The 22,010-nt window shown below is 38.4% G+C and overlaps 1 protein-coding gene across 3 annotated transcripts in view; it reads left to right on the top strand.

The window, feature by feature from the left end:
• ANO10 (anoctamin 10) overlaps positions 1-22,010 on the top strand; it is a 153,755-nt gene that overhangs the window by 17,609 nt on the left and 114,136 nt on the right. For all 3 annotated transcript variants that reach the window (XM_039837458.1, XM_039837459.1, XM_039837457.1), the window contains exons 5-10: positions 2,260-2,379; positions 4,480-5,049; positions 6,496-6,551; positions 8,876-8,950; positions 10,791-10,973; positions 20,614-20,805. In XM_039837458.1, coding sequence (XP_039693392.1) covers positions 2,260-2,379; positions 4,480-5,049; positions 6,496-6,551; positions 8,876-8,950; positions 10,791-10,973; positions 20,614-20,805 — 1,196 coding nt within the window. The remainder of the gene's footprint in view (positions 1-2,259; positions 2,380-4,479; positions 5,050-6,495; positions 6,552-8,875; positions 8,951-10,790; positions 10,974-20,613; positions 20,806-22,010) is intronic.

The raw sequence follows: 22,010 nt of genomic DNA, 5'->3' as shown, positions 1-22,010 counted from the left end.
ATGGCTGTAATAGTAATAACCTTAGTTACTTGACGAGATCATTCAGCATTCTTGGAGGAAAGAATCTTGGTTTAAGTTGTTGCTTTTTTAAATAGGCTTGAACGGCATCATATTTTCCTTTAAAGGTAAGGCTCATGTTAATTACATTCTTAGCTGACACGAGAAGGCTGAAAAAAAAAAACTTCTATTTTTAGAAGCTGAACCCAGAACCATGCTTTTGGCATTGATGGTGAAGAGAAGCCCAGTAATTTAAGACCTGTGGCATTATATTCTCTTCATGCTCCTATTTTTAAAGTTTTCAACCTGATTTTTATGCCTGCCTGGAAAGTCTTCTACAGTAGAATGGAGTCATTTAAGAAAAAAATAGAACTTAGAAATAGTAAAGTAGTAATTTAGATGCCGTAAGTCACTTTAAAGTTAACAAACTTTGTAGTAATTGAAAAGGATTGGAAAAGGAAGAAAAACAGCAGGCTACAGCTATGTGTTCCCAAAGGAGAGCTAAGAATCATAGCAGCTGTGGGTGATAGACTTTACTTGTGTTAGCCGAGGAAAAATCCATTAAAACACTTTAGAATAAAAATATAAAAAAATGAATTTGACAGCGCCAGAGATTGATATAACTAACTTAAACTACATACCTTTTTCAATCATTAAGGAGGATTTCATCACAACCTTAGCTTTTAAAAAACTTTTCCTCTGTGTAACTTACATGAGATATAATTGTAAGAACAACCATGTATTAAGAATTTTTTTTACCCAGTTTTCCTGTCGTTAGTATCAGATACCTCTTTATTATCTTTTTTTTTTGTCATTTCTAAGAAGTTATACTTTTAAATTACTCTGAGGATTTTATGATAGGGTCTCTGTCCTGAGAATATAGTCTCTCTTTGTTATATGTAGTATTTCTACACTGAAACTTGAAATCTTATTTCTCTTCCACACTGTAGACATTTATTTGTCATTCCTCATTGAAGGGCCTGTTGACTGATATTCTCGTCACCTGCCTTTGGTGACTCGGTAGATAAGTGATAAGGGAGGCAAATCTCGGAAGAGTTGAGCTGATAAACCTTAAAGAGCTCAAAGCTTACCAATGGATAAAAAAAATGCAGATTCCATCTTATAAGCAGCCATACTCTTGAGTAGGAGGCTATATATATTATACTAGGAACTTGTGTGAAAAGTGCTCCATCTCCCCACGTTTGGCACAAGGCATTGCTTTTGAGTTCTCCACGTCTGCTGAACGCACTTCCTCTTAAACATCCACCGAGTGAGTCATCCTAAGTAATTATGGAGGAGAGAATGCCCTGTTTTCATTTATTATTACTAGGAGATTTTTTTTTTTGGCTGAATTACTTTGTCTCATTCAGATATGTGCAAGCATGTTAAAATCGTACTAGTCAAATGACTGCACAGACTAGGAAGTCTTTATTTTATCTTCACATTTGCTGTTTGTGAATGTAAGCCTTTGTTTTCAGATTAGAAAAGTTGAAAATGATTGAAAATACTCAGTATCAAGAATGAAAGGAACTAAACCATTCTCTTGCTTTCACTATAATGGGAGGATAGATGAGTAAAATTTTTCTAGGGACAGTTTTCTAATATGTGTCAAAATTTAAAATGTATATGCTCTTGGACCTAACAGTTCTACTTTTAAGTGTATATAATAAGGAAATAGTAGGCAGGTGGGGAAAGATATATGTACAAGAGTTTTAACATTATAATAGCAAAAGAAGGAAACAGTTTTCAATAGAGGATCAAATTAAAGCATTTAATCCAAGGGAATATTATGACTATTAAAAAGAACATTTCATGTTCTATTTATTGCCATGGAAAAATATTCATTAGATACTACTACATGAGAAAAGATTACAGAACAATGTGTATAGAATGATTCCACTTAAATATATATGTATATTTATGGATGTATATTTTGAAGTCTGGTTATACAGTAAGTTGCTATTTATAGTGGTTATTTTGGGGGGAAGGGGAGAATAACTGGGGTCTCTCAAATTCTAATTTGTACATTTCTGTACTGTTTAAAATTTTACATTGACTTATACTGCTTTCATAGTCAAAGAAAATAGTAAAGATATGTATATTCTGAAGAACAAAATAAATACACACTTTTGGAGTAGGCAATGTGGACTGATTTCTGCGTAGCACTCCTCTCTGACTGAAGTGGCTTTGTAGCCCTTGACGAAGCACATCGTAGGTAGTCTCAAAGCGGTCTTACCCAGTGTGGCACGTTTCCCTCTGCAGTGAGAAGATTGTTGACGTCAGGCATCGTGATCCAGGTATTTCCACTGCATGACAATGAAGCCCTGAAGAAGCTTGAGGACACGTGGTATACTCGGTTTACCTTGAAGCTCCAGCCCCTAGGTATGTGTCAGTACCTGGTGTCGTAGAGAAGGCCTGCTGATGAAAGTCACTTTCAGCAGTGGTATCATCCCCTGTGGACAGATATTTAATGCTCTGCTAGGCAGTGCTCGCCAGGGGGATTCGAGAAAAAATTGGGTAGGGGAGAATAAGATGGGTTACATGACCTATTTACTTATTTATTTCTAATATGATTTTAAATGGATTGAATATTAGAGGCTTTCACGAAATAGCACAGGCCGTTTAGAGTGGCCTTCATGAGTACATGTCAAACTTGGAGTAGAACAGATTTTATAAGAATTTAGTTAGTAAATACTTTGTGTTTGAAAATGTCTTTCTGTAGAGCTAGTCATTAGGAATGAGTGATGCCGTGTTCCTTCTTAGGGGCAGATTGGCAGGCCTAAACATCTTTTGAGGTAGTTTATAAGTATCTTGGTGTGTATTACTAGATCTATCCATTTTTTCTGAATACACTGATAAGAATACCCATGAATTTATTTCACGTGTGTTGAACATACTTTGTATAAACTTATTTCAATATAGATGTTCAAAATTTTTGGTTTAGTTATGTTTTATTTAAGACTCAGAGTTATATTTAAGCTGGTAGATTTCACCATAAACATTATCAGTTCTTTAAAAAAAAAATTTCCCTTTTGATTTTGTATAAAGGAATCCCTCTAAAATAATTTTCTTTGTAATTTCCATTTTGAAAATAACTATTGTAACAGTGAACAAAACTTTTTAAGATCAAATTTTGAAATTCTGAATTTTTTCTTGTAGTTTTTGAAAGGAATAATTTTGTTTGGATAGATCCAGATAATAGAGTAGTCATTTTATGTTATACTTACGACATATTTTTCACTTTGGTTAGCACTTAGGTGGCAATAAATTTAAATATTGCCTCTAGGACTTGTAAGTGAAGTATCCATTAGCTACTTTTTAGAAAGTAAGGGGTTTAACTCATTTTGATGGTGAAGGCTGAGCACGGTTGTGGGCCCAAGGTCTCTGGGAATGCTGGGACTGGTGATAGTAGCTGGGCCACAGGCAGATCTTGAACTTTCCCTTGAGATAGAAAGAAGGAGGTCATCTAGTTTGGAGCCCCGGGACCATGAGCACTTTTTTTTTTTTTTTTATTGCTGGGATACCCTTACCTGATTCAGATTTGAAGTAACTTCATCAGACCCACTGTTTTAATATCTAGCGCCTGGGTTAGCTAAAAAAATTAAAGATAGGAGAAAAAAGTTTATCCCAACTAACTCTAAACCGTAACCATAGACTAATCTGACACATTCTCTCTTAAAAATTATATTTTAATTATATGTAATTAATCAAGAAGGAATAACTCAGACTGTTGCACCTCCCACACCCCCAGTGCAGGATGCGTTTACAGTCCAGACACCCACATAGATGCAAAGGACGCAGTGTTAGTGACCTCTTTTGGATTAGGTAGTTTATGTCAAGTTCACAGAATATCAACAGTGATGTCGCTTGGACCTTCTGCCCAGTGCTTATGTGGAGGTATAGATAAATGTGTTCCACAGCTGTTCTAGAAGTGAATGTGTAGAATATTGTTCTGTACTTTTGAATAATTTTTGTTCAGTGTATTGAAAAATTTGCCATGACATATTGATGAAAATTTATAGCTTTGGGTAGAGGGAGCAGGATATTATGGCCGGGGATTCTTCTTTGAAAAGAACGTCTATAACTATAATATTAAAGTAGGAGAAAATTAAGGAGCATTAAACCCCCACATTAAAATGGCTCATTGGCCAGGGCTGAATTTAAATGAGGATCTTGGAGATTTGGGACAAGCTGCAAGGTGATTTTTTCTTTGGAAAGAAGGCATCCACCAGATGAGGAGGTAAAGAGGAAACAGCCTGGCAGAGCCGGGCCCTAAGCTGGGGGAAGTCAGGCTCGCTATGTGGACAAGTGGGGTCTTTGTGCTGTGTGGAGGACAGGTTTGCCGTCACACACTTATTGGAAAATGAGAGTGTCGACTGAGCCCTGCTTAACTAAAGGAATGAGTAAGCTTGCTTGAAATGATAAGAAAGTTCTTGTAGTCTGTACTTAAGGTCTTTTTTTCTTTCTTTTTTTTCATTATAGATAATATTCGTGGCTACTTTGGGGAAACAATCGCTCTTTACTTTGGATTTTTGGGATATTTTACTTTTGCCTTAATCCCCATGGCAATCATTGGGTTACCTTACTACTTGTTCGTGTGGGAAGACTATGACAAGTACGTGATCTTCGCCTCATTCAATCTGATCTGGTCCACAGTAATCCTGGAAGTGTGGAAGCGTGGCTGTGCCAATATGACCTACAGGTGGGGGACCCTGGTCATGAAGAGACAGTTTGAGGAACCCCGGCCAGGATTTCATGGGGTCCTGGGTATCAATTCCGTCACTGGCAGGGAAGAGCCTCTGTACCCCAGCTACAAGAGACAGCTGCGCATCTACCTAGTCTCTCTGCCATTTGTGTGCCTCTGTCTCTATTTCTCTCTGTACGTCATGATGATCTACTTCGACATGGAGACATGGGCCTTGGGTCTCCATGAGAGCAGCGGGTCCGAGTGGACCAGTGTCCTGTTGTATGTGCCCAGCATCATCTATGCCATTGTGATTGAGATCCTGAACCGCCTCTATCGATACGCTGCTGAATTTTTAACTTCGTGGGGTAAGACTTGATGCTTTTTATTTATCTTATTTGCCTGTAAGACATATTGCTTACATCACAGGATTCATATGACTGCTACCTTGTGAAGTAGTAGATGTTGCTCTGGGCTCATTATAGAGACCCAAGGAAAAGTCCATGGGCTTTGTGAGCCCTGATGCCCTCCAGATCGTGGTTATCACAGCTCTCATTTATTGAGCGTTTGTTACTGTGTTCTCGATGCCCTGCTAAGTGCATTACCCACACATCTCGTTTTCCCCTCTTCAGGACACCATGACATAGACACATTTGTCCATGTTATGGATAAGGGTGCTGAGACTTAACACGGTTTGGACAGCAAATGGAAGAGCCAGGCTAATCTCTGTGTCTAAAACCTGTGCTCCTGATAATATTAAAATCGTGTTTTATGCTCAGGCCAAAATAAATTGAATTATCTTCTTGATGCTCTGGCCCAATGAACTATGTCTAGGTATCTGAAAACCTGTTGTCTGGCTGAGGACTGCCATTGAACCCAGCGAAGGCGGATATTCATGTATGCATATATGGTAAAGAGGAACTGGGTTATAGTTTAAAAACAGTCTTGATAGGCCATTCACTATTTATGCATTCAAACAAATAAACAAATATGTTATTATTCCATAGGAAGAATAGGTCTTAACATAATGGACCACAAAGATATTTTAAATTATTTTTATTAATCATTTAACAACAGCTGCCACTTATCATGTGCTTTTCTTTGCTGATACTGGGCTAAAGTTTTGTATTATTTCCAATCCTGACAATGACTCTGGGAAGAGGGTGGTGTCAGCCTTGATTTGTAGGTGAGGAGGCTGAGTATCAGGAGGTTAATTGACTTGCCCAGGTCAGACAGTGGCTGAGTAGCTGAGTTGGGTTTCAAATCCAGATTAGCCTAACACTGCCTCTCTGTGCAAGGTGACACTTTCTTCAGAATCTTCCTTTTTGTTCTTTTGTCCGCATGTCTTTGGACCTGCACAGTGTCTCCTCTTCTTAGCTGAGGATAGAAATTAGAGTTTCCCTTTAAGTTAATCATTTCAAGCCACATGTTGAGAAAACTTTCTTTATTGCCCTGCTCTTTAGAGATTGCTCTTAGTTTACCATGAGCATTTATTCAGGGGCTTTTTCTGGGTGGCTATCTATGGGGTTATTTGCCAACACATCCCACATTTCTTTGTCACAGTAATATTTTAAAAATAGTTTCAGACTACAGTGCTATTGCAGTACCATGAAAAATGTATCCTATTCTTAGTTTCTTCCTTGTCTGATGTTCTTAGTGGTAAACAGTAGCTACGATTGACAGCCTAGCATATTTACTGACTGAGGTTCTGTTGTTGGACATCTCTGCCCTCGGACAAGTCTCACTTCTGCTCATGACAGTGCTCCCTTATTGCTTCCTTATCTGAGAGAAATTACTTCTTTTTAATATTTTAGAGAATCACAGATTGGAATCTGCCTACCAGAATCATTTAATTTTGAAAGTTTTAGTGGTAAGTAGAGATTTTTATACAAATTTATTTTAATTATGAAACTAATGCATATCATTTAATGTTTAGGAATATAAATATGAAGAAGTGTTTATAATTTAAGATATCAGTTAGCTCATATATTTTGTGCAAGTCGGCAAGGATTAAGTGTGTTTACATATATGTTCAATAGTGTTATACAAATGTGCACGTGGTCTAAGAGTTAAATGTAAAAATGCTATTGTAGCCAATTCTTCATTATATAAAAACTAATTAACCACTTTATAGTCATGTTTCTATTCTTTTTGGTGATTTCTTTGAATGTCTCACTATTCAACAATCCTTCCAATTACCTACAGTCTGTTTAGTGATGGGACATTGTTACTTTAAAAAATTTTTGTTGAAGAAAATTTCCAGAGCCCAAGAGGTTCCCAGCATGTTTTGATGGATAGAAAAAAGAGATAGAAAGAAGGCACTGTGTAACTTGTGTGCCATTTGTGTAAAATCTTGCACATTCTGCCTCTTCCCACCATCATTATAAATCACGAAGATATACCAGCTTGAAAGCACCTCATTTATCAGGAGGTTCTGTCAGCCATCTGTAACGTAAATGAGAATCAAGACAGGTGCATGGAGTCCTCGGAGCTTGGAGCTGGACTCAATTTAACACAGTTCATGTGCTTTACTCCTGAGTGAGGGATCCAGGCTCCCACATAGAAAGAGTCTTCGTTCCAGCTGTAGAAATCATTCTGAGAAGCTTATTTATCTATTTTTTCAGTCCTTAAAAGATCAGAAACCACCATTGGGAAGGTGTTAGGGTTTCTGGAAGTAGGTAAGTTTATAGAAGCAAGAGCAGCTAAGGAAATAGAAAACCTGTCCTAATAGATTCTAATAATTCAACAATGTTAGCACTTTACACCTTAGAAAAGGGACAGGTGAATTGTTATGTTAAAAAGCTCTGAAGGCCTCAGTCTAGCCCCATGAAAGAATTAATATTCACAATATTGGTACTGAATCAGCAAGGAAATTGCGTTTTGTTCTCTGTGTAAGAAAGCAAGGAAACATATAATAATTAAAAAGATCATTCCAAAAGATTATAAAATGGGACGTTTGCTCTTCGAGGTAAAACACTCCATTTACCCTAAAAAGTTCTGTTATTTGTGAAATTTTAATATTCTTTAACGATGCCGGATACAGTGTCACATGCCTGCCTTGTAAAAGACTCAAGTTAGAATCTGCTGGTCCTCGTGTTTCTTAGGTCTCTCCCTTCCTTTTTACTCTTACAGGGAGAGCATTTCTCCCCTTCCCAGGGTTTTGATTTTCACCTTCTACCCTAACTTAGCACCCCAACCTTCCCCTGTGGCTATATTGATCTTGCTGCTCACTCTGTCCATACTCCCCATTCCCTCATTAAGTACTCTCAGGTGTACTCATGGCAGTCTTTTGTCTTAGAAAGTGATGCTTCTACGCAGGAAGTAGCCAGCATGGGGCTGGGGGCAGAAAGGAAACCCATTAGTGCAGGGAGTAGTTGCAGGTTCTTGAGCAGGGCAGCTTCTTGAAGAAATGGCACTTGTTATAGTGGCATCTCCAGCCCAGGACTATGTGCCTGGACAGGGCAAGCGCATCTCAGGCTTATGGTGACAAAGATGCTCCCAGGCTGGGCACTGGTTGTTAAGGCTGGTCTCTTTTGCTAGTGCCACCCCACTACCTAGGTGTCTCCTGGTGAGGGTGGGGAGTCTCAGGTCTGTGGGCACAGAGCGGCTTCCAGGGCTGTGGTGGGGGGGTCCTTCTTGCAGGTGCTGCCTGGCCATCCTGGAACTCTGTGAGGCAGAGGAGTGTCAGGACAGGCTGGGTGTGGGGGGAGAGGGTGAGGAGAACACATCCTCTGGCAGATTAATGTCAGTGGGGGTTCCTGACCAGCCTCCCTTGCCACTTCTGCTTCGCTCATCTGCTGTCTCTTCTTAGGGGGGTGGGTGGAGAATGAGCCCACCTGGGCTACCTGGGTTACTAGGTTGGGGGTGGGGAATGCTGAGCCTCGGTCTCCCTCTTCTGTAGGAAGTAAGGTATCCTGGTGCCCTGTTGTTCCTTCCTTCAGTCCTGGGGACCCAAGCCAGGTCGCCTTCCTTTCATGCCTTTCAGAGTTCTCCTTTGTTTGGTTGTCTCTTGCGCTATTTCCAGAGTTTATGATGTGCTTAGTGAGGAGGAGTTGGGAGAAACAGATCTTTGCCGTCTTGTCTGGACTATGGAAAACCTGACTGGAGGTCCCTTGTTACATTTTTAAATGCTGTATTTACAGTTGTAATAAAGAACTGTGGAGCAGTATTAAATATCATTATTTTTTTTGGCAGTTCAACTTTCTAAATTGCTTTGCGTCGCTCTTCTACATTGCCTTTGTCCTGAAGGATATGAAGCTCTTGCGTCAGGTAAGTGTGAATGGTATCAATTTTTTAGGTCTTAGAGTTGGTTTCCTATATTCAAGTAATGTAATTGTCTTTCTATTATTCACAAATAAAATCCTAATTTTTACCTATTTCTAAGCCTAATTCTAAATAAAAAACCCATTATCAATTGTCCCATGTATCATACTCAACTGAAAAGAAATTGAAGCTGACCAACTTGCAAAATTAATCATATAGGACAGTAAAATCAAATATATAGTTCACATATATTTATATTTGTATAAGTTTGTAAAAACAATTTTAATAGCAAAACATACATTTTTTTGAACTTCTGTGTGTGTTTCCGGGTTAAGGGTGACTGGTGTAATCTTAAATAGGTCTTACACATTTAATTTAAAAATAATAAGTCGTTAAACTTTAGAGAGCAGCATATCTTATGCTGTGCTGTGTCTTTTCTGAAATGTTTAAGAAAGTCTGACATATATTTTGTTTGCTTGCCACTTCTGGATCACATAATAGTGAATAATAAGTTGAGCACAAATGATTGCTTTCTAAGTTTTCTTTTTTATACCTGGGTCAGCTGTCAGTGAGGGCTGCTCCTTCCTGGTTTTAACATTCTCTGCTTGTTAGTTAGTGAGCAGAGTCTCAAAGCTTAGGCTTTTTAATATTTATATGAGAGCTTGGTATCATTTTCTCAGGAAATTAAAAGATTTGCATAACAGAGAAAGGTAAAAGATTTTGTAGTTATGGTCCTAACAGCTTGCATAAAAGTAAAATTAAAATGTTGTGCTCTGAAAAACTATACTAGATATATTACTGCTTTTTAAAAATTATTTTCGAAAATCGGAAAAGTTTAAAACAATACTTTTGAAGTTGATGTTGGATGTACATACCTTCTCCAGCCCCACCATTAGTGTATTAATAGGGTGTGATTTCTCATTTCTTATACTTCAGAGAGTCTCCTTTATTGAAGAGGGGACAGAGGGATCAGAGAAGATTCTTTAAAAAGTAGAATTTAAAGAAGATTCTTTAAAAAGTAGAATTTTAAAATCAGAGATGGTGATGGAAACAGTGATATTCATCTGGAGAAAGTGGAAGTTGACACAGCACCTCTGGGAACCACTTGGGCAGCTTTGCCAAGAACCTTGATCCATCCCTAGTCAATCATCAGAGATGGGGCGAAGGCTTATGGACATGGGTATCCAAGGAGTAGCATTCATAATAGTGAAGGTTGCGAATAACGCATTCAGCAACAGCACATGGGCTAAGTAAAAAATAATTTTTAATGATGTGGGAAAGTGCTCAATATATTGAGGAAAAAGAAATAATACAAAGTTGTATATAATACATATGGGATGATTCTACTTTAATTTTTACGTATGATTAGAAAGAAATATTTAAGGTGTTAGCATTGGTTCTGTTGTGGTGGTCGGATTATGGGTGACTTTTTGTTTTTTCATTTTCTAAGTTTTCTGTGGTGAGGGAGGATGTGTTAGTTTTATATTTTTTAAGTTGCGGCCAAACTTTTTTTTTCAAAGTTGGGAACATCATTTAGATTCACGTGTTGTAGCCAGGACGAGATAACAGAAAACACAATTTCGAGACAATTAATTCTCCTGTAGACACATTACTGGTTTATTTTTTAATAACAATTTTATTATAATCTTTTTGTATATTAATCTGAATCTTCCCTCTAAAAAAGCAATAAATTAGAAACATCTAACACTTAGCTTTTCTGATACTAGTTTTTGTAACATAATAGTATGCTGTTTGTTGAAAATTCCATTTTATTTATTACATAATTATACACATGCAATGGTTTTATGAAGCTACATTGCCAAATATCATTTTTGCTTCTCTTTAGAGCTTGGCCACTCTCCTGATTACCTCCCAGATCCTTAACCAGGTTGTAGAATCTCTTCTTCCTTATTGGCTCCAAAGGAAGCACCACATGCAGGTGAAGAGGAAGGTGCAGGCTTTAAAAGCAGACATCGATGCTACGTTATATGAACAAGTCGTCCTGGAAAAAGAAATGGGAACCTATTTGGTAAGTTTGAATCTCGTTGAATTAAACATTGACTGAATTCGAATACTCGTCATGTATTGAATTCAATGCATATGAGTGTACTCATGGCCTCAGGTAAGTGCTTTCCAGCCAGTTTCCTTACCATGAACTACTTTACAATGAAAAATACTGTGGTCTTGAGTCTGAAGTCATGCCTAACACCACCAAAGGACGAGGGTGGTGAGAATAGCTGCTTCAGAGATGACGGAGCAAGGGAGAGATGAGATGGCCACAGAGAGGCGACAGCATGGCTTGCTCTTGACGCTTCAAACCCAAATAAAAGATTGCAACCTATCGTTAAAAGTCGAATGCCAATCGAGATTAATTATAATTTAAATTACTTGGTGCTGTTGTAAATATAAAATCGTTCCTTTAAGATAGAACTTATGAGTTATTTTTAGGAACTACAAATAGATCACTGCAGGTTTATAAAACTTAACTATGTATTTAACAAACTTTTATTGAGCCCTGACTATGTTCACTATTTCTCTGTTTGAGGGGAGTTTTGGGGTCATGTTTGCTTTCAGGTGTTGTTTGTTATATCCTGCACATTCCTTCTTGATATGTTATATTCTTCTTAGTGAAATAAGCCCTTCGGTGGCTCACTCAGTGAGGGTTCATTATGTTAAACTTTCTTAGCCTTGTTCTTCATCTCGAATGAATTTGTCTCCTTATTATAAAATTTCTCAGCTGACTTTCATAGTTAGTTTTTCTCACGTGTTTAAGGATTTAGTTTGTATATTCATCTTGAGTAGGAGTCGATTCTCTTTCTCTGCTCACTTCTCCCTGCCTTATTTTTGCAGTTGCCCCACCTTGGGCTTGCAAGTCCCTGGTCCAGGACAAGGTGTTTGTAGCCCAGGTTCTCATCTTGTGGTGACGTTGGGTGTTCTGCAGAACCAGTCACAAAGCCAGTAGGTGGCTTGCTGTTGACACAAGCTGTAGTTCCAGAAGAGCAGCTGTGGCTTTTCTCAGCCTCCTTTCAAGGGCCGAGGACCTTGGTTTGGCTCAGGCACCTGTTTCTACTTCCACTCCAGAGTAGTGGGGTACCCTCTGCTTCCTTGCCTCTCAGGGTACAGACCCTCACCACCTGGGCCTGGCCGGGCTCCTCCTGCTGGTGACTTTGCATTTTGTTTTATTTCTTGCTTATGCAGCTGATTTTCTTGTTTTTGAGTGGTGATACATGTCTTTTGATTAAGATATACATATATGCACTAGCATTTTCTATCATTGTGTCGGGAGAAGAAGGTTTTTCGAAGTATAAACTTACAGCACATCTTGACCACCATGAGCTCATGGCTCAGACACACGTCAACACACACATCAATACCACACACTGCAAAATAACACCTTGGCACACACACTCACATGAAGCATTGAAGAAAAGGAGCACATGGCCAGAGTGTACAGCTGTCTTGCCTAAGTTGGTTGGTTGCTGGCTTTTACTATGGGTTAAATGTTCATTCTAATTCATTTTGGGTCAGAATTCTTTCCTTGCTTCTTCTGGGGAGTGGTATTTCTGGCCAGTTATTTTCTTCCTTTACTCTCTTACAGAAACTAAACTGCAGTCTTGCCCCTGAGTTCTTTATTCCATCCCCTCTCTGTTTATAGAGGCATCATGCACCAGGCCCACCTGGAACCCCTGTGTCTCCTTCTTCCCCCTTCTGCCTGCCCCAATCGTTAGTGACTCTTCTGTTTCAAACCAAGCAAACCCTTCACACCCTCTGCTATTCGTGTCCTGTCTCTTTCCTGCCCTCATAGTTTCTTGAAATAATTCTCCATATCCTTGTCCCCACTTCCCTTCTTCCTGTGACCAGTTAGAATCTGCCTTCAGCTCTTCTTTTTCTCTGAATTATTTGGGCAAACATCACCATCCCCTGAAGTGTCCAAAACAAACTCATGGTCTTCTCCAGATCAAATTCTGCTCCTTTTCCTCTGGCTTCATGAATGGTATTCAGTAATTCAAACAATATGCCTTTCGTCCAAGCCATTTTAATTTATCCAAGAACTGTATGCTAATGAGGTGACACTGTCAGAATCTTAGCTCTTACCTCTTTGGCATCTCTCGACATCCGATACTGCCTTTATGAAGGAAGGTAAGGCAGGCGTTGCTTTTCCCATGTTAGAAATAGGCAGCTGAAGCTCTTTTATTAAACACTTGGTGACCAAATCAGGAACAAGATTCAAGACTCTGTTTTTCCCATTCAGAGTCTTTGTCGTTCAGCACAGGCTCTCTGATGCGATTTCCCTCGTAGGTCCTGGGTGTGTGAGTGAACCCAGGGCTGACGGCGCCACCCCCAACCTGCTTGCATGGCCCTGCCTGATCTTCCCGTTTTCCCCTCCTCATCTACTACAGGCCCCTCCTCTATTCTCCACTGGGGCGGCATCAGATATTTGCTCTTTCAGTTCCTCATATATTTGGAGAGGGGAGATGCTTCGCGTCACATTCGTTCCATGTCATTGTTTGCTATGCACTTCCCCTGGGGTATTTTTTTACTCACTGAAGTCAATGAACTTAGATTTCTGTAGTCTCATGCTGACTACTACTTATGAATCTAAAAACAATGCTGCCAAACTTTGGGAAGCAATTTACCTGAAACTTAAAAAACATTATTATAAAAGTAATACCTACTCTCTCACTCTAGAAAATTTGGAATGTGGAGGACTGAGTAAATAAGGGAAAAGCAATTCTCCATAATGTCGGCACCAGCACTGGGGTGATCCCCTGGGGTCTCCGGACCTGCTCCGCCAGCCGCGGGGCATGGGCTGGGGACTACCTGACTTCACCGTGCACCGCTGTCCCTCCTGAGAACTAAGAGTTTTGCTAAGAGTTTTTGTCGTGAATGTGTTACATTTTATCAAATGCCAGTTTTTTGCTTCCGTTGAGTTTATCATAACATCTCCTTTAATATTTTCATTTACATTAATACATTTCTTAGTGGAACACCATGTTTGCATTTAAATGATTCATTCCACTTGTTCAGTGTTTTTTTTTTAATATACATTGTTGTGTTGAATATGCTGATATTTTATTTAGGATTTTTGTGCCATTTGCTCCAAATTTTCCTTTCTTGGTCACTGAGGGTAGGGTCCCCATGTTGTTTATTACAAAACTCCGTTTCTAACACAGAGCCTGACATTTAGCAGACACTCAGTATAATATTGAATAAAGAACAGTTTCAGGAAGAGAACAGCCCGACCCCCGATGTCTTTGCACTACGTGTGGCTTCACATTCTACTTCCCTTGTCATTCAGATCTGTGCTGAACTGATACCTCAGCACAGGGAGCTCTGAGACATGGCATTCCCCAGGGGTGCTGTGAGGAGCAGGTGGGAGAGATCACATGGAACCTGACACTGTGTTTTCATACATTGAATAAATTAGATATATAAAATTATGATTTTCTCAGAAATACTATAGTGTTCTTAAGAACTGTTTTGTTCTTAACTTTTGAATATGGGTTCTTAGAATTGTCTTAGTTGATCTTAGCCAACTTGCAGCTAATAAGGTAGAGCATGTCTTGGTTAATGTATTTTTATTTTAGTATGTGATTGTTTGCTTTGTTAAGTCTGCGTTTTTTTCCTTGTTGGATTATGTCCCTGGTGTACTAAAGTTACTGACTCAGAAGTGCTCAGAAGCGTAAAAGTGCTGATAAAGTGTCACATGTAAATACCACCACTCTGAGTCCCCTTGTGAGATGGAACATGGCAGGCGGAGTGTGGTGTGGTGCAGGCGTGGCGTCCCTTGGTGCCGGGCGCTAAAAATGCCAGGAGGGCCTCGGCGTGATTCCCGGCGACTGGCCTGTGGCACATCTCAGAGAAATTGTCTGCGCATCTCTGCAGAGGCTCAACCTTTTACTTTATGAGCCCAAACGGCACAATTTTGAAAGCTGAGCATAGGCTATGAGGATTTCTTAAGACCAAATTGTGGTATAAACGATGCAATTGCTGAGATTTTTACTCTTTCCCTACTCTTGATTACTTCACCCTTCAGAGAAATAAATGGCAGCTATAGCACTGGGCATATTTTAAAACCACATCCGTAAGCTGCAACACAACGTAAGGAAATACTTTCTAGGGCCAAATGCAACCAAAGAGTGGTTTAGAAACTGCTCACCACTGAATCCCCAGCCGAACGTCAATTCGGCAGCTTCCAAAGCATGTGTGTTTGGTGTTACTCTTTGGTGAGCCTTGAAAACTGTCAGTGAGACTCACTCAGAATCCCTGGCCTGGGTTTGTGCTTTATCCACACATCCAGAGCATCTGAAAGAGACACTTCCTGCGATTCCCCATACTCTATAATTACGTTTGGGTGTTTTCTATTTTAGTAAAATAATAAAAGAATCTGACTAGAAGTGGAATCTTTTATACTGAAAGTTCTTGGCGACTGAGCCTAAAATGCATATCTTGGTATGAGACTGACTCTGAGATGCAGTAATAATTAATATTCATTTAAAAAAATATTAGCGTTTAATATTGTTTTAAAATATTGTGATGAGTATTTTTCTTAAACTGAAATTGTCATTGCATGTGCACCGGGTGATTATCAGGAGGCCTGAGGATGCTAGATGTTGGCAGGTGTGGCCTTAGGCATCACGAGGGCTGGCTCTGTCACTCAATCACAGCACGACAGAGCGCTGCTCAGCCTCTCTCAGGTCTGGATCAATGTGATATTGTGAACAGCATGAGTCTAGTGAGGCATCTGAGTAACATGTCACTGTGTCCTGTTGAGATGTGGTGATGTTACTCAGGTGACAGCTGTCATCGATGCCCAGGCCTCCTGCTTCAGTGAAGGCTCTTTTGTCCATTTATGAAAGATTACTAACTCACCCCATACTGTTTGCGTCTCTTCTGCCTTAAATTGAAGGTATATAATGACTGTACATAATCCTTTCTTCCTTTGGACTAAACCTAACATATTGGAAAGGTTTCAAACATAGTTTCAGAGAGATTTCTTCATGTTTCTATGGTTTCCTTATTTTCTACTGTGAACTCATTTCTTTGGCTTCTTTGTAACTACTACGTCTGCTATGTCTCTGTGGAGCTTCCGTGTTGCTATCAGCTTCTTTTTTCTTTACTTTTTAAACAAATTTAGACAAAATTTGCATACCACAAAGTTCATTTTTAAATGTACAATTTAGTTTTTTTATTTGTTTTTTAGTAAATTCACAAGGTTGTATAGCCATCACCACTATCTAATTCCAGGACATTTTCATCATCCCCAAACAAATGCAATAACCATTAGCAGTCACACCCTCCCCCAGTCTGGTAGCCTCTAATCTACGTTCTATCTGTGGATTTACCTATTCTGGGCATTTCATATAAATGAATCATATAGTATGTGGACTTTTGTGTCTGGCTTCTTTCACAAGCATAATGCTTTCAAGGTTCATTCATGCCATAGCATGTGTCAATGCTTCATTCCCTTTCATGGTTGAAGAATATTTTGTTGTATGGATAAAGTATAATTGTTTATCCACTTGTCAGTTGATAGACATTTAGATTGTTTCTACTTTTTGGCTATTGTGAATAATGAATGCTTCTATGAACATTTGTGTACAAGCTTTTGTATGAACATACATTACCATATTCTGGGTCATATGTTAACTTTATGCTTAACTTTTTGAGGAACTGTTTTCAAAAGCAGTGATACCAATTCTGCATTTCAACCAGCTGTATATGAGTGTCCCATTTTTTCTACGTCCTCACCAATACTTATTATTTTAATAATAGCCATCCTAGTAGGTAGGAAGTAGAATTTCACTGGGGTTTGATTTGCATTTTCTTAGTGCCTAAATATATCGATCATCTTTTCATTTGCTTTTTGGCCATTTGTATCTCTTCTTCGGAGAAATAAATATTTATATTCTTTGCCCATTTTTAATTGGATTACCTGTCTTTTTATTATTGAGTTATAAGATTTCTTCATATATTCTGAATATAAATTTCTTATCAGATACATGATTCGCAAATATCTCCTCCTGTTCTGTAAGTTATCTTTTTATTTTCTCAGTAGTAGTCTTTGATGCACAAATGTTTTTAATTTTGATGAAGTCCAATTTCTTTCTTTTTTTGTTACTTATGCTTTTCGTGTCATATCTAAGTAAATCATTCCTAATCCAGGGTCAGGAATATTTACTGTTCTATTTTCTTCTAAGAATTTTATAGCCTTAGCTCTTACATCTCTGATCCATTTTACATTAATGTTCGTAGATAGTGTGAAGAGGGGGTCCCAGTTCATTCTTTTGCACGTGGATATCCCGTTGTTGCAGCACCATTTGTTGAAAAGACCATTCTTTCTGCATTGAATGATCTTGACGCCCGTGTTGAAAACCATAGGACTGTATGCATATGGGTTTGTTTCTGTTCTATGCCAATACCACATTGTCTTGATTACTGTAGCTTTGAGTGGGTTTTCAAATCATGAAGTGTGATTTCTCCGACTTGCTTTTTTTTTTTTTTTAAGATTACTTTGGCTGTTCTGGGTTTCTTGCAATTCCGTTTGAATTTTAGGATTATCTTGTCCATCATTTCTATAAAAAAAAATACTACTGGAATTTTGATCAGAATTGTACTGAATCACTTCGGGGAGTATTGCCATCTTAACATTAAGTCTTCTAATCCGTGAACATGGATTGTCTTTCCACTTATTTAGGTCTTTTTAATTTCTTTCAGCAGTGATTTATAGTTTTCAATGTATAAATCTTACACTCCATTTGTTAAATTTATTACTGTTTTGTTCTTTTTCTGTTATTGTAAATAGAATTTATTTCTTAATTTCATTTTCAGATTGTTCACGGTGTATAGAAATACCATTGATTTCTGTATATTGATTTTGTATCCTGCAAAGTTACTAAAGTTGTTTATTAGCTCTAATAATTTTTTGTGGGGTTTTTAGGGATTTTTGTATATAAGATCATGTCTCCTGCAAATAGAAATAGTTTTACTTCTTTTCTGCTCTGGATTCTTCTTCTTTTTTTTTTTCTTGCTTAATCGTACTGACTAGAACCTTGAGGACAAGAACTTGAGAACAGACATCCTAGTCCTTTTCCTGTTCTTGTGGGGAAGCTTTCAGTTTTCCCCCATTAAGTCTGATGTTAGCTGTGAGTGTTCGTAGATGCTGTTTATCAGGTGAAGGAAACTCCCTTCTGTTACTCGTTTGTTGAGTTTTTTTTTTTTTAAATCATGAAAAGGTTTTGGATTTTGTTTTTGTGTCTATTGAAATGATTGTATATGTTTATATATATGAAAAGTATATATATAAATATAGTCTTTATTCTATTAATATAGTGTATTACATTGATTGATATTCATATTTTGAACCAACCTTACAATTCTGGGATAAATCTCTCTTGATCACAGTGTATAATCTTTTTAATATGTTTCCGTATCCAGCTTGCTAGTATTTTATTGAGGATTTTTCCATCTCTGCTCAGAGGTTGTTGGTCTGTATTTTTCTTTTCTTGTGATATCTTTGTTGGTTTTGGATTAAGGTTATACTGGCTTTGTGGAATCAGCTGGGAAGTGTTTTCCTGCTTTTGGAACACTTGGGGAAGAATTGGTTTTTAATTCTCCTGTAAGTGAGTGATAGAATTCACCAGTGCAGGTGTCTAGGCCTAGGTTTTCTTTGTGAGAAGTTTTTGATCACAGACTTAATCTTTTTACTTAAGTTCTGCTTAGGTGTTCTATTTCTTCTTGTGTCACTTTTGATAGTTTGTGTCATTCTAAGAATTTACCCATTTCATCAAGGTTATTTAATGTTACTCTTGGCACACAATTTTTATGGTATTTTTTTTTAGAGATCTCCCCACTTCCACCCCCTGTAAGATTAGTAGTAATGTCCCCTCTTTCATTTGAATTTTCTCTTTTTTTTCTTGCACAAACTAGGCAATGATTTGTCAATTTTGTTGATCTTTTCCAAAAAAACAACTTTTGCTTTTATTGTTCTTATTGTTTTTCTATTCTTTGTTTTACATTTCACTGTAATCTTTATTATTTATTTCCTCTGCTTACTTTAGATTTAGTTTACTCTTCTTTTTCTAGCTTCTTAAGGTGAAGTTTTCAGTTACCTTGAGGTCTTTTTCTTTTTTAACAAAGGCATTTGCAGTCATAATTTCCCTCTGAACACTGCTTTCACAGCATCCCATGAGTTTTAGTATGTTATATCTTCAGTTTCATTCATCTCAAAAGTATTTCCTAATTTTTCTTTTGATTTCCTCTTTGAGTTATTTTTTTAAGGAGTACGTTGCTCAATTTCTACATATTATGTGAATTTCCCAAATTTCCTTCTATTATTGATTACAAATTTCATTCCATTGTGGTTGGAGAAGATACTTGGTATGATTTTTAAGCCTTTTAAATTTCTAGAGATTTGTTTTATGGCGTAACATACCATCTATCCTGCAGAATGTTCCATGTGGATTTAAGAAGAATAAATATTGTTGGGATGAGTGTTCTGTAGATGTCTATTAGGTACCCGTTTTTGTGTTAGGGCACGCCTTCAACAGTAAGCAGGAAGTTTAAAATTCTGCGTTAGCATTTACTTTCTGCTTGAGCAGAGCCTCACTGTTGGTCAGAGGTGAGATCTTAGAGCCTTCTCAAGTCTTTCTTAGGCTTATGCATGATCCTGTGCATGGGCTTGGTCATCTCAATTCCCAGGAGAATGTTGGAGCTTTTCAAAAACGCTTGTGGACCGGTCATTTCACAGCTTTTCTCTTTGAGCTCCTTGGCTAATCTACTGTTTGCCCCAGCTGCAACCCTTCACTTCGGACAGGCCGATGTTAAAACATTCATCTGACATTCCTGGGGAGAAGTTTTTAGCACTGGGAGAGACTCAGTGAGGTTGAACAAAGAAAAAGCCTTTTCGGTGGCGTCTAACAGGGAACCAGTAGGCAGGTCATATAATGACTTCCCTTTGGAAATGTGGCTTTCCATGTCCTCCAGCCCCACTCTGCTCCCTCTGGTACTGAGGATGCATGTTATGTTTCAAGGCTGCTGCAGCACTGGGGAGTAGGAGATGAGGCTAAATGAAAATGCCACAAGATCGAGCTAGTTTTCTTAACTAAATGCTGCCCAGATTGCTGCAAGCCTTTGGTTAATTTCCAGAGTACTGAAAAAATTGTTTCTGATAAATGTTGCCTTTTTGTTGATGTTGCTTTTATGGAGGGGTGAGCTTCTGGAGGTCCTGACTCTACCATTTTCGCTGGCATCACTACCATCAGTTTTTTAAAGGAGGGTTAGGGACTGAGATACTGGGGCGCCCATGATGTGAGGGGACCGTCATATAAGATTTCTAACAGTGATGCCACATCATTGATTGTTTTCTTGGTCAAGGGTAAACATCTTTAGCTTTGCTGTCGTTTACCTTAGAAAAAGTGTAATAATTCAATGATTTGATGCAAGATGAGTGACTAAATCATTTTTTCATTCCTTATTTTAGGGACCTCAATATAAAATTGCCTTTGAATTTAAGTAAATTCTATTGTTGAGAAGAAGGAATTGGGAGAAACTCTGAGATTGTTTTTGCAGGAGGGTTAAAGGCTGATGCCATGGATAGTATTGCAAAAGGTTATTCCTATTATATGACATTAAAACAATGCCTGTTTTCTCGTGGTTCACATTTTCAGGGTACCTTCGATGATTACTTGGAGTTGTTCCTGCAGTTTGGTTATGTGAGCCTTTTCTCCTGTGTTTACCCATTAGCAGCTGCCTTCGCTGTGATAAATAACTTCACTGAAGTTAATTCAGATGCCTTAAAAATGTGCAGAGTCTTCAAACGTCCATTCTCCGAACCTTCAGCCAGTATTGGAGTATGGCAGGTAATTATTTGAGAAAAAAATTATTCCTTTAAAAGAAATAGCAAAATGAGGCATTGCGATTAATAAAAAGCCCTAAGATTGATTTGGGAAAACTGGATTTTATCCTTGCTCTGCCACAAACTAGCCATGTGACTTCAGATAGTCATAACTTTCTCTGGGCCTTACTTTTCTTATTTTTAAAATTGGGGGTCGGGGTGAGAGAGGTAAAATATAATCTCTATGACTCCTTTCAGGTGTAAAACTTTGACAGTGTTCTAGGAGAGTGGCCAGCCGGGACGTCACTCACTGGGTGCAGAGTCAGTGGTGATCACATGGGGAGCTTGGACTTTCACTCCTACCTGGCAGTAACGTGGTTCCCTTTTCAGTCTCTGCTGGGTGGTCTCAGAGAAAGCCTAGTGGAGAGTCAGGACTTTCACCACCACCCAGGACAGTAGAGGCCACATGGGAGCACAAATGAGGCACTCGTACTTCTCTCAACAAAGGAGGTATCAGCAGGTCTAATGGGAAGCCAGAAATCTCACCACTGCCCAGCAATAAGCAGCACCCCACTCTCTTCCTTGGGTGTCGGTGGTGTCCAAATGAAGAACCTGGACGTGTAACAAGATATCGACCCCCTTTCTCATGCTGCAGTGGTATCTGAGGAACCAACTAAAACAAAAGGTTTAAATAAAATCTAGAGTCTTATAGCACCCAGAACATTCATGTTTCTATTAAAAAATCACTTGTCATATGAAGAATCAGGATGATACCAAACTGAAAGAAAAAAAGACAGCAGATGCCACCACCAAGATGACATAGATATTAGAAATGTCAGGCAAAGATTTTAAAGTAGCCATGATAAAAATGCTGCAGCCTGCAATTATAAACATACCTAAGACAGATGAAAAAATAGAAGGAATTAGAATATTTCAACAAAGAAATAAAAGCCATAAAGGAGAATCAAATGAACATTTTTGGAGTGGAAAATATAGTAACTGAAATAAAAACTCAGTGGCAGGGTGCAGTAGCAGAATGGAAGGGATAGAGGAAAGAATCAGGAACTGGAAAATAGAACTATAGAAATTCCCTGATCTGAACAGGGAGAAAATAGACTGAAAAAGTAAAGATAGTCTCAGAAATCTGTGACCTAACAAAAAATCTAACACAGCTGTGATTGGAGTTTCAGAAAGAAAGGAGAAAGAGGGAGGGGCCAAAAAAGTACTTGA

Source organism: Pteropus medius, unplaced genomic scaffold, assembly GCF_902729225.1.
Source record: "Pteropus medius unplaced genomic scaffold, Ma_sr-lr_union100, whole genome shotgun sequence".
Taxonomy (NCBI): domain Eukaryota; kingdom Metazoa; phylum Chordata; class Mammalia; order Chiroptera; family Pteropodidae; genus Pteropus; species Pteropus medius.
The sequence above is the reverse complement of the archived record's forward strand: the minus strand, read 5'-3'. Positions and strand labels throughout refer to the sequence as shown.